Source organism: Lycium ferocissimum, chromosome 6, assembly GCF_029784015.1.
Source record: "Lycium ferocissimum isolate CSIRO_LF1 chromosome 6, AGI_CSIRO_Lferr_CH_V1, whole genome shotgun sequence".
NCBI classification, from domain to species: Eukaryota; Viridiplantae; Streptophyta; class Magnoliopsida; order Solanales; family Solanaceae; genus Lycium; species Lycium ferocissimum.
Genome location: NC_081347.1, coordinates 69,831,762 through 69,847,241, shown reverse-complemented (window position 1 = coordinate 69,847,241; position 15,480 = coordinate 69,831,762). Strand labels below are relative to the sequence as shown.

The window sequence follows — 15,480 nt, the reverse complement described above, 5'->3', positions numbered from 1 at the left end:
AATTCTAATTCACGTTTCCTTAAAAAACCATGCAAAAGACAACATGAAAAGTAAAATGAGCTAAACCGAGAATATTTATCAAAAATTAAAAAATAGTATTTCTTCGTTTAAATGGAAAATTAATTTCTACTTTGTTTCGTTTTAAACATGTAAAATTAATTTAATAATTTGAATTAGAATTATCCAAATCAAAATTTGATAAAAAAATAATAAGTATTTTACACTTTTAAATTAATCGAATTAAAATTGAAAGTATCAACTGATGCTTAAATAATGCTATTTTTTATCTCAAAGAAAGGAAAATAGTTTCCTTTTAAACAAGTCTTCTCTTTTAAAAAGTGTTAATAAATTTTTGCCGACTTTGTATTCATAGCAAACACGAATATAATAAAGTTTTAGATACGGAGCACAAACTAAAATGTTATATTAATCGTGTTTTGAACATAGTATATATATATACATCCATAAAAACAGTACAAACTTATGTATGTTTATTATCAATATAAAATATAGGGAAAAGTATTCAAAACACACTCAAACTATGACCAAAATTGCCATAACACACCTCAACTTTGCGAGGGTCCTATGACCCCCCTGGACTTATTTTTTGTGTATTATTTACACTTTCAACCGGACAAAGTCACTCAAACGAGTTTGAGTGTATGCACGCGCTCATAAAGTTAAAACTAGACGGGTCATTTTCATTATTTTGCTTTCCAAAATTTGAAATCCAAAATTCTCTCTCACCTTCCACTCGATTTCTGCCATATTAATCACTCAAATACCATTTTATTCTGCAAATCAGTGTGAATCATAGTTAAACTAAGTTTAGGTGGTAACATCGCGGTGGATTTTGACCCGAGATTGTCGATTTATCTTCAAGTTTTTAGTGAACCGAAAAATACCCTGTGTTAGTCGTGTTCTTTATCGTATTGTACGCGTAAAGTTTATTTTTTCTATATTATATAGGATTTGTGACATTGTCGTATGAATTTCTAGTGGTTTGTTAAAAATTATGGGTTTTTCCTAGTTTAAATTGGGGTTATTTGGGGTTAAGAGATGTAATCTTATGTCGTGTAGTATTACCGTTGTAATTGCGTCCAATTTATTTTCACCCCAAAATGTGATTTTATACAACGTTTGGCCTTGTATTGTCGAAGTCCGAATTTAATTGTTGTTGATGTGTGTGTGGGGGTTGTGATTGTTGTTGACCATCTATTGTTATTGTATATGTGTGTACCGATTGTTTGTACTATTATTGAATTGTAATTTTGTATGAGTGGGTTTGTATTAGTAACATTGAGATCGTATCATGGTGGGGTTTTAGATGTCGGTAGTGGGCAATCAAAGTATGAGGGTGGACAAATAACGAGAGTTTTTGGATATTGATGTGGATAGATGTCCTTTTTGAACTAAGGGATTATATTAAAGAATTAGGGTATACTACAAGTTGTTCATTTTGTGTTAGGAGACCTAATAGTGACAGTGTTGTAGAAATCCAACCGATAGGGACATTTTGGAAATTTCACAAAGTTTTGAAAATGGGGATACTATTGAAATCTATGTTTGTCACATGGTTGATAATTTAGATAATGTAGATGGTCCCATTGCTTTTTTGGAATACACTAGCCCCAACGAGAAATCTTTGGTCGCTTTTAATGAAGAAAGGGATGGGGTATCCAAGTAGGGGGATGGGTTTGCTTTTAATAAAGAACCAGCCTATCAAATTGAAATCAAACGCAAAGCCGACTCGCCGAAATCATTCCTTCGAAGACCCATTAAGTAGTGAATTTCCTATTCTTGAATCGACGCCCGATCCGATGATAGTTCGAGTCGACCTAAGCCGAACTATTTAATGAACATGATGCTGAACATGAAAGTGATGATGTTCATGAAAAGTGCATAAATTTGAGGGCTGAAAGGAGGTCATATCAGAGGAGGAAAAGAAGAGAACGGATACCAAATGGCCCTGGAGAAATTCGTGTTGGTGAAGTTGGTCCGTATCTGGGCACGAAAACCGGCTACTCCGACACAAGCTTGAAAGGTAAGGTTGTTGGGGATAAAGTTGTATGTCGATTCCGACGCATATAGTGTTGAATCGGATACGGATGACGAGTCGTGTCTAGGAGGGCTAGGAGAAGGATAATTTTTGACAAACTGTTGAAAAGTGATGTGGGAGTTGGGATGGTTTTGGGGATGTGAATGAGTTTAGGGATGTGTTACAAAATATGCACTTCAAAGAGGTGTGAAGTTAGAGAAATTTGTCAACGAGCCCAAAAGGTTAGGGTGAGGCGTAGGGATGGTGCCCATGGTCGCTATACGCAAGTCTTGACAAGAAGACTAATGATTTCATGATCAAAACCTACAATCCTAAACATAATTGTGTCAAGACTACTAGAAATTACATGTGCAATGCTAAGTTCTTGTCAAGCATCACAAGAATAGAATTACAGAACGCCAAACATTAGGATTTTCAAGTTTCAAATAGTTGATTAGGGAAGAACTTAACATACATGTTGGAAAAACCACCTTTGCCGGGAGAGCTAGAGCTAAAGTACTCCAAGAAATCATGGGTGATCATGTGTTAGAGTTTGGAAGAATATTTGACTATAGGGATGAAATGTTGAGGACTAATCTGGGAGTACTTGTGTTGTTAAGGTTGATGACTCGTGAAAATGGTAGGTTGGTGTTTGAAAGTTTTTATATTTGCTTTGATGCTTTGAAAAAATGCTTTTTAGTGGTCGTAGGAAATGTATTGGTTTGGATGGTTGTTTAAAGCGGAATAACCAAAGGACGCTATCGTCATTGTTGCTAAAGATGATAATAATCAAATGTTGCTTATCTTGGGCTATAGTGGAATATGAGAATAAGAACACTTGGACATGGTTTTTGAAATTGTTGATAGCCGATTTGGGAATGGGAGATGGCGGCAAAGAACTACACGTTGATATCGACATGCAAAAGGTATGACAATCATTTTTTTACTTCATTTAGTTTCCCTTCTATTCATATATAATTGTTTCTCAAAATTGTAGGGCTTCAATCAGCTATGAAAGAATTGTTACCAACGGTGGAGCACGGGATGTGTGCAAGACACATCCTAGCCAATCGACAAAAGGATGGAGAGGTCTTCAAAGAATGAACCAATTACCGGAAGTATGCAAAAAGCACCTTTTCAAGGAGAGATAAAATAAATCTGGACAAAATGAAATAGCTTGGCAAAAAGGATGGTAAGGATATTGTTGCAGATGCATCGTACTACCCACCTCGAAACTTGGTGTAAATCGTACTTTAGAACCGACATTAAGTGTGATAGTGTGGACAATAATATGTTCGAGAGCTTCAATGCCTGGATTTTAGGACAAGGCATAAAACCATTATCACTATGCTTCAAGAGATTAGTGAAGGTAATGACTAGAATAGGTCGGTTCGTGTCAATTTCCAAAAACATGGTTAACCAATATATCTCCAATGGCACTGAGGGTACTAGAAATCAACATAAAGAAGTCAATGGAATGTAATATTGATTTCAATGGTAAGAGAGGGTTTGAAATTAGTGATGGGTCATATCAACATACTGTTGATTTGAGAAATAGAACTTGTAGTTGTAGGGCCTGGATGCTCAAGGGAATACCATGTCAACATGCCTTTCGCTATATTATATAAGAAGTATGAACCCATTGAGTTTGTTGATAGCTACTACAAGAAGGAGACCTACTGAGGACTTATTGTCATTTTCTTCAACCAACCACCAATATGAAAATGTGCCCGAGTCCAATAACCCATGTTGCACCACCGCTTGTAAAGCCTATGCCAGCATAAAGAAGGCTAGAGAAGAGAAGCCACCGAGTCAAAAAGATACGGTAAGTTGTCAAGAAAAGGAGTCGACATGACTTGCGCAAAGATTTGTCATGGGTAAAAACCATAATAAAAGAGGTTGTCCTTTGAAGGTATGAGCTTTTAAAGTAAACTCTGTTTTTTATACTCTTTGTAGTAATGGTTTTGATTTGACACTACTGTTTTTCGTAGGATTCTGGTAGAACAAGCTATGGTAATTGTGGACCGATATTGCTAAAGATCTCAAAAACCCAAGCTTTCGAATCAAGTGTTGCACCCGCAAGATTGGGAAGGTCAAGAAAGACAACTCCAACTTTCAAGCACCAAAGAAAAGCTAGGAGAAGGCCAAGGAAAAATCCATTAACTTCGACGCACCAAAGAAGAGCAAGTGCAAGGCCAAGAGTACTTGAAGCACCACCAACAGAAGTGTAGGGCCAAGGAGTACTTCGAAGCACCACCAACAAGAAGTGCAAGGCCCGTAACATTTCTCAAGCACCACCAACAAAGAAGTGCAAGGCCAAGGGGTACTTCTCAAGCACCAACAAGAGGTATGGGAACAAGGAGGACAACCATTATCGCTAAATGGTTTGAAAATGCAACAAGTTATGCCGCACTGCTGCAGCGCACGCACTCCGATGTCTTCTCGATCTAATGGGGAAGACCAAGATCAACGTGCACCACTGCCCAATGCACCCGATCAATGTAGGGGAAGACCAAGAAAACCTCTCGGCTTCCAAAGGCCGCACTGCTTTGTTGCGACCTAATGCACTCGATCAACCCGTCGCTTTCGCCTAATGTGAGAGGGGAAGACCAAGAAAACCTCTCAAGCTTCTAGTGTAACAATGCTTGTTGATAATGAAAGAAGAAGAACTACCCCTTACAAAATGCCTAGACTCGTTGAATGGGTATATTTTTTGCGAAAACGGATTTACAACATACAACGTGAAGAATCAAATATTTGTTGGAATGGGTATATTTGTTGCAAAGTGAGTTTACTAACTATAAACAATTATTTTGCTTTGTCTACGTATGGCTTGCCAAGTAGTAGATAATTGATGCCGCTCCAAGAAAGTATATAAGGTCACCGATGTCATCGGGGACCTGGTCACAAAGCAAGGACTGGAGTGAGGTGAAGTGGCAAAGCAAGAATGACATGTCACCTTTTGAAGAGACGAGGGTAAAGAAAAGGAAAAAGTGACAAGAATCCGAACTCATGAGACAAAGGATCCACGGAAGTAGTGTTAATATGTTGGTAGTTGGTAGAACAAGTTAATGTAGTTGCGCTTTTTGCGCTCATAAACAAACTAAAGTAATGTGGTTTATATGCTTGTTTGTGAGATTATGCTATCAAGATTTGAATGTTGCATCATCATGAATGTGATGCACTACTTTTGTACAAACTTATATTGGTGCAATTGTTTATATATGCAAGGTCTGTTTCTATTATTAAGTCCTGTCTCTTTCAGCAGTTGATTGGTGCACATGTTTAATGTCCAGAATGTCTGTTTCTATTTGAAATTGTTGGTGCACATTTTTAATGTCCAGAATGTGCAACCTATGTTGGTGCAATTGTTTTTTTGAAAGTGCGCTTATGGACCAAGTGAAATTTGGTCATGCATTTGAACTGCATTAATGTTGCTCACCAAATCTGGTCAAGCATTTTGAACGAAATTAATGTTGCTCACTAAATGTGGTCAAGCTTTTGAGCGGATTTAAATGTGGTCAACAATAGCTAAGGTGGTTGGGGGTTAAGTAGTGGGGAATTTATTGCAAAACACATTATAACTATAGGCTTTCACTCACACTCTAATACTATGAAATAGCATTCTACACAGCCTTCAACACGGAGCCTTAATTCGAAAATGGTAGCTTATTTTGAGAAAAATTGACCAAATCATACGTCGAAAAGGATGATTTCGTAAGTTGTTCATCTAATTTATTTGTTATTTTCAATTGTTATTTTAGTTTTAGTAATCACATGTTTTTCCATGATCCTTCCAAGTAGCATTCTTGAATTTCTCCCATTTACGATGACCGTGAAGTTGTTGTAATTTCGAAAGAGGTGCGTACAAACGAAATACAAAGTTGGTGCTCATACGCGGCTTCATCAGGACGGAAAGAATTTATAGATGCTAACGGATTCGGGATGTGGATGTATTGTGTTTCAAGGTCCGTGACGTCGCTAGAGACCGGATACACTTCCTTGTTGAAAAAAAAACAGGAGATCATAGAAATAGATTAGATGGGTCTCCATGTTTTCAATTTAAGCAAGGTTTATGTGAGGAGCACATGTAACACCTTGCTTTCTAAATTAAAGGGATTTCATTCATCAATTTCGAACTTACATTAAACACAAAACAAAAGAAAACTAGAAAGAATTTCCTAACATACATTAACCACAAGACAAAATAAAAGGGAAAAGTAGTTCCTAACTAACATTAACCACAACACAAAAGACATTTTTCCAAGCACTGCCTACCTAACATCAAGCACAAAACTAAACCATTCAACTTCAAAAAATACAAGAAACACTAAGGCAATTGGTCATGACAAGTTGAAGCATTTCCTCGCATTAACCAACCGATCCAACTAGCAAAACAAAACAAGATACAAAATGTGAAAATCAAATTAGAGCTAAAGTTGTCGATCCCCTTCTTTTTCGATTTTATCTCTTTGCATTTTCAATTTCGCCCGCATTAATCACACTTGATTGTTCTTCCATCTCCTTCATTTTCATATCACTGAGACAGATTGTTCTTCCATTTCAATCTCTTTCAACATCTCGGCAATTTCGTAACTTCCACATCCTTCTTCCATCTCCCTTAATTTTCTTTCTTTTCAAGCTAATTCTCCATGTATCTCCTTCATTTTGTTCACCAACTTTGGAATAATGTATTTCGATCTTTCATCAACTTTGAAAGATCCCTCCATAAAAAAATTTACACTTCTTCGAACCATAGTAGGGGCAAGACCAATATCTTCTTCCGGATTGTTGTCGGACCAGGAAGTCTTCAATAGGAGCAACACACCATGACTACATCGCACCTCCGCATTCAACATTGGATCTTCATTGTCCATACAAAGCTTATTCAAATCCAATCTTGTTTCTTCCATAGCTAACCTGAATTTTTAATCAAAAACTTGGGGAAAGAAATTGTAAGAATCCAATCTTGGGTAAGAATTGAAACATAAAGAGAAGAAATTTACCACAAAATTTGGGGAAGAACTCAATGGAAGAAGAGAACAAGATCTAGCCGTTTGTGGGGATTTAATATTGGATTGGGGAATTAAAAACGTTATTTGGACGGCCGTGGCAAATATACACCGGTCCATATAGTTTTTATCATCTCTTACGCGCTCGAAGGAGAGTAGCTTCACTTGCTAGTCTGTGTCACCGGTTGAAAGCGTAAATAATACACAAAAATAAGTCCGTGGGGTCATAGGACCCCCGCAAAGTCGAGTGTGTGTTATGGCAATTTTAGCCATAGTTGAGCGTGTTTTGAATACTTTTCCCTAAAATATATATATATATATATATATATATATATATATATATATATATATATCCAAACACAACTACATACACATAGATACACTATAATTCAAAGTGTTGAGCCCGTGCATAGCACTGGCATAGGCCACTAGTCTAATGAGAAACGTGTATGTTAGTGTAAGAACAAGAGTGGGATTGGCAAACCAACCTATAATCTAACGAAAAACAAAAAAATTATGTAGTATCTGAGTGAACAGAATCCAAATAGAATGGCATAGGTAGAATAGTTGATTGTTTGACTCCTAGGCCCGTTTGTCTATAGATATAAAAAAAAAATCACTTTTTTTTTGGAATTTTAGAGTTGGAGTTGTGTTTGGCCATAATTTTTGAAATTGTAGTTTTTGGTGAAATGTAGTTGTAAAAAAGTGGAAAAAAATTTAAAAACAAATTTTTTGAGTTTTTGGTATTCCGGAATACAACTTCAAGTTGTATTCGGAATTCTAATGGCCAAACGCTGATTCCGAAAAAAAGTGAGAAAAACTTCCAGAATAAAGTGAATAATTCTTATGGCCAAACGGGGGCTTAATGACAACCTTTTTAAAGTTACTGCACTTAGAGCCTATTTGGATTGGCTTATAAGTGATGAAATCAACTTATAAACTGTTTTTTGGTTTTTTAAGTGTTTGGCAAAGTTAATATAAACTAAAAAAATGCTTAGAATAACCCAACTTATTTTTTTGGCTTATAAGATATTTTTTGGTCAAATCAGCTTATAAGCCACTTTTTTTAAGCTAAGCCAAACGGGCTCTTAATCTACGAAGTGTATGCTATGAACTAAACAGCAAACATTTACATAAAAGTGTATATTTAGGAGAATAATAGAAATATATACCCTACTCAGCCATAATTTCTAGTTTTACAGGGAAAGTGTCCAAAGTTATATATTTATTACAATACGAAATATAGTAATTTCATCCTCTATTATGCGGACCATTCATAGCCTTACTAATTTGCCTTTGACTTTAATAGAGCTCCCCCATAAACTGAATAAATTTCATGTCTCAAAATGCTTCAAAGAAAAAAGGTCCAAATTTACCCATTTATCTTTGACGACGTAAAATTATTCCCCGTTACACTTTTAACTTTGAATTCCATTAGAGTCAAGGGCATATACTGAATGATTTGCTAACAGAGAAGGCATGAATAGACCCAAAGCATAATATGATAGAATAAAAGTATAAAATATGGAGGGATAATTTTGACCCTTTTCCCAGTTTTATATAAATGAACTACTTGTCTCAAACTTTAATCGAGCTTTCAGAGTATTTGTACGATACCAATTTGGGATTTTCAAATCCTGCACCTGGAGCAATCAAGAATGTTGAAAACCTCGTAATACAAACCAATATCAAATTTCTTATCAAGAAAAGTATGACCGCCAAATATCCTCAAGATTATACATTACAATGCAGAAAACTCAGTCAACAAGACTTATCATTTATTCAGTCATTAATCTCAAGCAAACTAAACTAGTTTTACAGGTTCACTAACTTGAGGGTGTTTGCCTTCTCCTGCAGACTGTCAATCAAGCTATCAAAAGCCTTCTTGAAGGAATCCACACCCTCCAATTCGAGCTGAGACCCGACAAAGTTCCAGTCAATGCCCAACTTCTCGAGGGCACTGTATATACCTTCAGCTTCAGATACGTTTGCATCAATCGTCCTTGCAACAGAACCGTGATCAATAAATGCTTGAAGAGCTTGATCGGGCATCGTTGAAACCTGGCAAGCCATTTTAATTAGAGGTCAACCATCATGCAAACACGGAGTAATACAGATTATTCTCACTGTATGGCCTTCCTGAGGCCACTCTTTAATTTGTGTCCTCATTAGCCCAGGTAGTCAGATGAATTACTCTTTTTGCAGATAAATATAGCCCGCTAGGCTAACGGGCGACAGAATTTAAGTATGCGTTTGGACATAAAAATGTGATATTTAAAAGAAAAAAAAGTAGTATTTGAAGTTAAATTGAAAAAAGTGTATTTGGGAAGTAAAGTTGGGTTTAGACATGCATTTAACTTGAAAAAAAAGTTGAAATTTTGTGTGTGGAAAAGGTTTTTTCATTTGTCAAAACCGCTATTTAAAACTTGAAACTCATCTACAAAAAACCAGTCCAATGTATAACCAAACACTGTTTTGAAAAAAAAAAATTGGAAAAATAAAAATTCATGGACTAACGGCTTAAGTAGTGGCCTCAAAAAGGGTCATTTGTGCAAATGTCCCCAAGTAATATTTCATTAGAGGCCAATTCAGGAAAACTGATTTGATGTCTTCTACAGGACCATAAATCAACCACCACAAACAAGAAGCTGAGAAAATGACTCACCGTGTCAGGTCCAATCAGAGGATCGACATATAGAGTGTCGGGATATGCTGGGTTCTTAACACTAGTTGAGGCCCACAATACCCTCTGTTTCTTGGCGCCTTTCTTCACCAACGCCTCCCATCTAGGACCAGAAAATTTCTTCTGGTAAAGCTTGTAAGCCAGAGCAGCCTGTGCATTTGCAGCCTGTAATAAAAGTACACCAACATAAGGTTATCTGCGACTTGTATCTCTCTAACATCCTAAAAAGAGTAGGCAAATTCATAGATGTAGAAGGTACCTTCCCCCGAAGATCAAGAGCCTCTGGAGTTCCAATTTTCTCAAGCATCTTGTCGACAAGTGTGTCTACTCGACTAACAAAAAATGAAGCAACACTTGTGACCCTGGAGAGATCACTTAGCCCAGAGGCCTCGAGGCCATCGAGGTAAGCATCAATAACTGCTTCATATCTCGCAAGAGAGAAGATGAGCTGTGCATACACATAGGATCTACTTCAGTATTCAAGAAACCGATAAAGTACCAAAAAAGCAATGGAAGAAGAATTGCATGAAACATAAAAAAATTAATTGAATGACGGTTCTTTGAACAGCAAAGATATAATTCTCTTTATCAGCATTCACTAATCAAGTGCTATGAATATCTCTCTCTTAAGCACATATAGTCATAATGAAGAAAAAAAAATAGTTTCATTAGGTACTTAAAAAATTATAAAAGAATAAAGAAAGAAATTAAAACTTAGTAAGAATTGGGTCGGTTGGGTTATGACCCGCTTTTTTGCCCATTTAAGCCCAACCAATTTCAGCCCAAGTAACTTCTGGGCGGGTCAATATTAACTCAGCCCATTTTGACCCGCCCAAATTCAGCCCAACCTGCCCATTTGACACCCCTACTTCAATCTCATGCACGAAGCGTCAAGTTGTCAACAAAGGCGAAAAGGAATCAACTTACAGTGACATTGACACTTATTCCAAGTGAAATGACTTCCTTGATGGAAGGAATGCATGGAGCAGTAGCAGGAATTTTTATATACACATTGGAACGTTCAACCTTCTTATGAAGCCACTTTGCAGCCTCTACAGTGCCCTCTGTATCATCAGCAAGTTTAGGTGAGACTTCAACAGAAACGTACCCATCGCCACCATCTGTTTTATCGTAGATTGTCTCAAAGAGTTTGCATGCATCTTGGATGTCCTTTACCACAAGTTCCCAATACACACTGTCTATATCTTTTCCAGCTTGTACAAGTTCCCTGTAAAGAGCAGTGAATGAAGATAAGCAGAGTGCAAAACAGGGAAAACAAACAGGTCTAGGCGCAATGTGAAATAAATCATATATTCATTTCCGGTAATATGTTGTTGAAAGGAAAAACCAAAAAAACATCCTACATAATTACAAGTCCATGAAACACTAATACTATGTGATTAACATTGATAATGGCATTGATATAATACCCAGATGCCCATCATAAAGCTCCAAGCATGAGGATGGAACGCTCATACCAAACCCAATCTTTGTATGGATATTTGACCAAACAACACCCATTTGGACAAAAAGAAACATTTATCATACTTTTCCAAGATCCAACACTCATAACTTTCCTCATTCTGTGTCTCCTCTCCTCATTTGCTCTTCAATTTTGACATTCACATTGAATCAAACAATAATGACAAACATTCCAAAGGCTAGATTTACCTAAACTGATCATTGTAAGCATTTGATGTTGATATAGCTTTCTGGAAAATCTGCAATCATCAAACTAACAGTTAGGTAAGTTGATGAACTTGTAGAGTAACAACTGGAAACTAGAAACTGTAGAAATTTTATCTAAATAAATCTTCAGCAGTCACATATTTTATCTATAGGTAAACAAAATATTAATGACAACAGATTCCCTATCCCTAGAGCAGAAGGGTTCAGTAAGGAATAGTTTACCGCAGGATTGCTGGTTACGCCTCTAACACCACTCTCAATCAATGGAATCAGATCCGTGACGGGACGACATAGATTGTCGTACCATGGGCTTTGGCCTTGCCTCTCATAGAGATCATGGAGAGTTGTTCTCTTCACTGAGCTTCCATTTCCATCAGCTTGGGAGCATTTGACACTGCCAAACAAATTGATCGTTAATATTATCCATTTTTTGCCAGTAGAAATCTATAACATGCGATAGAAAGACAAAGTGTGGCAAAAAATTGAAAACCCTGATATTCGATAGTTATATCCATGATACTATTAGCTGTTTTAAACACTTACATTGTTGACCAGATAAAATAAGGGTAGGAACCTTTACTACCCACATTATACGAAAAAGAATCGTCATCAATTTCCTATCCCAACAATTGCGAGAACTGTTATATTTGTACATAAAGAAGTCAGTTTCACTATCTTCTATGTGTAAATATTGACCACTGGGGTTAATATTAACTTCCAATCTTACACAAATTACAGGCCACAAGTTTACAGAATTTAATCCCTTTTACTTTAAACATCCTAATCAGCTACAAAATATTGGCTGACAACAAAGTTTTGAAAGCAAGAATAAGACAAATATACCTAGAACAGCTGCCACATAAACTTGATAGCTGGATCAGTTAATTTAAACGAATGGCATAGACAACTAATTCAACTAACGAATCAACCACATCATAAGGGGTTAGCTATATGAATCCACTACCTTTTGCTCTATTAACGTCCATTTCACGTAGAGAACTAATTAGCAAGTAAATCATACTTAAAAGATTAAGCCATCATTTGAAGCAGATCAGACATTACTAAAATATGTTTGTCTTGCAAAAGTATATAGGACTTGGAAAGGTACATGCAAACTTTTGAAATATGACTTATGATGTTGTTGTTGTTATTGTAAAAAATTAGGCTAAGTATAAGTAGAAGGGATACAACAAAAGAGTTTGAGGGGTCATTCATTCAAGTACTACTATCGCCAAGTTTTGAGTTCTGATGGATCTAAGATTAAAAAAAGAACGTCCCTTCCTTTTTTCAAGAGCAAAATCACTTTTTGGCTTAAAATGAGCTCTAAGCAATCAAGAATTTAACTTTAGTGAAAAATCAACAAACTATTCCACTAGCTTTTCCCGTTTAAGCACCCTTAAATAAAAATTGTCAGGAAAATGCTAAACCTTGTAAAAAGAAATATAACAGGGATCAAATCCGAAATATAGAAAAGAGAAACGGACAACAACAATAAATAAAATAAAACAAGTAACACCAAATGAAACTTCACCTACATGTAAAACATAGGATCCAAAATTCAAAAAAAAACAGGAAAGGTTTTAGCAGGATACATAAAAATAACCTAACTTACAAATAAAAATAATCCAATTTTTACGAAACTCTAAATGAATAGCGAAGCATATAGCCAGCCAACCAACCAAGGACAGAACCCTTTAACCAGAAAATTACACTGTATACAAGGTCAAAATTGATTTTTATTTATATATATATATAATAGATATTAATATTTTTTTCGTGAAAATTATGGCTCTGTTACAGCAGTCAACCCCAACGTCAATCTAATTTGATTGACTCTACAACAACAAAAACTGCACTTGTATAATAAAAAGAGAAACTTTACCACAAGGATCCTCTGTTAGAAGGGTTGATAACAAAGGACAACTTAGAACCATTGACTCTGTGATGAAAGGTGGTATTGTTACTGGTGCGAAGATCAATAAAAAACTTAGGTGTTGATGAAGATCTGGTCCCAAATGAAGTTGATGAAGAGTAATTAAGGCATGGATTTGAGAGCTTAGAAATGGTAGCCATGGTTTTGATTTTTTTTTTTTTTCCTCAAGAAAGAAATGAGCAGAGAAAATGGGGTTTATAGGTGATGGGTTGGTGGGTTGTTATACTTTATTACGTTGATTTTAGGGGCTGTTTGGTTGACAAGCCAATTGTTGTCAGATATTATTAAGGGTTGTTTAGTAGGCTGGACAAACATAAATAGTGCTAAGATAAAAAATTAGTATTATTTTATTCCTAGTTTGGTTATTAATCTACTAATCCTGTGAAAAGTTATTCCAACCAGATGGTGAAATAATAGTATCAGGATTAGTTATTCCTGAAAATGACAAAATAACCCCTAAAATCCTTCAAGCCCTTTTTTTACAAACAAGGTGGAGATATTTTGTAAACAAACAACTTCTTTTCAAAAATTATGTAATGCATGTTAGTTTTAATAAAATAAACCAATCACTCACTGAGAAATAATATCAGGATAATTAATCCCACTATAACTTATCCTAGTATAACTAATCCCAACATAACTAATCCCACCATAACTTATCTTCGAATCAAACTAACCATGACCGTTGATTTCTCGGATGATTACTCAACTAATATTTATTTATTATCTCAGTATAATTGATATTCTTGCTTTTCAATCCAATCTAATTTGATTGATCCTGTAACAAGAGGCGAATTTAGGTATAATTTTTGAGTCACGTGAACACATGGTCACTCGACTAAACTCGATATATTACGTGTATAATTCTAAAAATATATCTAATATTAACCGAATAAACACATAAACAAATGGGGGTTCAATTGAACCCTAACTTTTAGGGAGTATAAATTTATTTTAAAAAAATAAAAATTGTAATAAATAATAGATCGAGCTCATACACGTTAAAAATATCTTTTTTTTCTACAACAGCCTTTTAACTTTCCTTTTTATATTATTCTAAATCCCTTTTCTTCTATAATTTTTATTAACTAAAAGAATACATAATCAAAACATGTTTCTTTTTTTATTATATTGGGATCAAATGACTTACACGTTTTATGTTTTTTTTTTTAATCTAAAACGGCCTTTTAACTTTCCATTTTATATTATTCTAAATCCTTTTTCTTCTATAATTTTAATTACCCAAAGTAAAAAAAAGTGTTTCTTTTTTTATATTGCCCGTAACAACAACAAAAACTTGCACATGTTTTAAAACAAGGAATAGAGAAATAGAAATTTTACCACAAGGATCCTCTAAGAGAAGGGTTGATAACAAAGGACAACTTAGAGCCATTGACTCTGTGATGAAATGTGGTACTGTTACTGGTGCGTAGATCAATAAAAAACTTAGGTGCTGATGAAGATCTGTTACCAAAGGAAGCTGATGAAGAGTAGTTGAAGCATGGATTTGAGAGTTTAGAAATGGTAGCCATGCTTGATTATTATTATTTTTTTCAGAGAGAAAGAGAAATGGAGTTGGTGGGCGTTATAGTTTTCACAATGGACGATATAAACGAGGAAAAGAGTTTGGTGCGGCTGAATTATTATGTTTATTTTAGGGGGCTGTTTGGTTGACAAGCTAGTTGTGTCATCAATATTGTAATGCAGGGATTTGTTTATACGGTAAGGTAAAAAATAATGAAGATTTTTGTTATACATTGCTACCTCCACAAGTTACTTGTTGTGGATTTTTAGAAGAGGTTCAAAAATATGAAAAGTAAACATAAGAAGTTTAAGGGGTTCAACATCTACCATATATACATAAAAAATAATTTTAACCTCTAATATACATCGTAATTTTTCTGGTTCATACCCTTGGCTACACTTGGCTACGCCCCTGGCTACCTCCGGTTCATTGTAAGGGTCCATTTAGCCTTTTTATTTTGGTTTAAAATAAGTATTTACTTACATAATCAAGAAGGAATTGATTATTTTGACTCAAACTTACCCCTATTTAGATAAGTGAATTTTTATGTAATCAAGAAATTATATTAATTAGGTCGTATTTAATTAAGCATAGTTTAGT

At 35.3% G+C, this 15,480-nt stretch overlaps 1 protein-coding gene across 2 annotated transcripts; it reads right to left on the bottom strand.

Moving 5' to 3' along the window:
* Nucleotides 1-8,723: 8,723 nt before the first annotated feature.
* LOC132060238 (uncharacterized) lies at nt 8,724-14,949 on the bottom strand. Of its 2 annotated transcripts, none has more exons than XM_059453176.1 (7): nt 14,697-14,949; nt 11,645-11,816; nt 11,405-11,454; nt 10,661-10,961; nt 9,993-10,181; nt 9,716-9,898; nt 8,724-9,111 (listed from the first exon to the last, which is right to left on the bottom strand). In XM_059453176.1, exons 1-7 carry the CDS (start codon nt 14,885-14,887, stop codon nt 8,866-8,868), a joined length of 1,332 nt encoding a protein of 443 aa, XP_059309159.1. In that variant the 5' UTR covers nt 14,888-14,949; the 3' UTR covers nt 8,724-8,865. The 2 variants fall into 2 exon arrangements, with proteins under 2 accessions (XP_059309159.1, XP_059309158.1); XM_059453175.1 differs by lacking the exon at nt 14,697-14,949 and adding an exon at nt 13,305-13,586.
* Nucleotides 14,950-15,480: the final 531 nt, after the last annotated feature.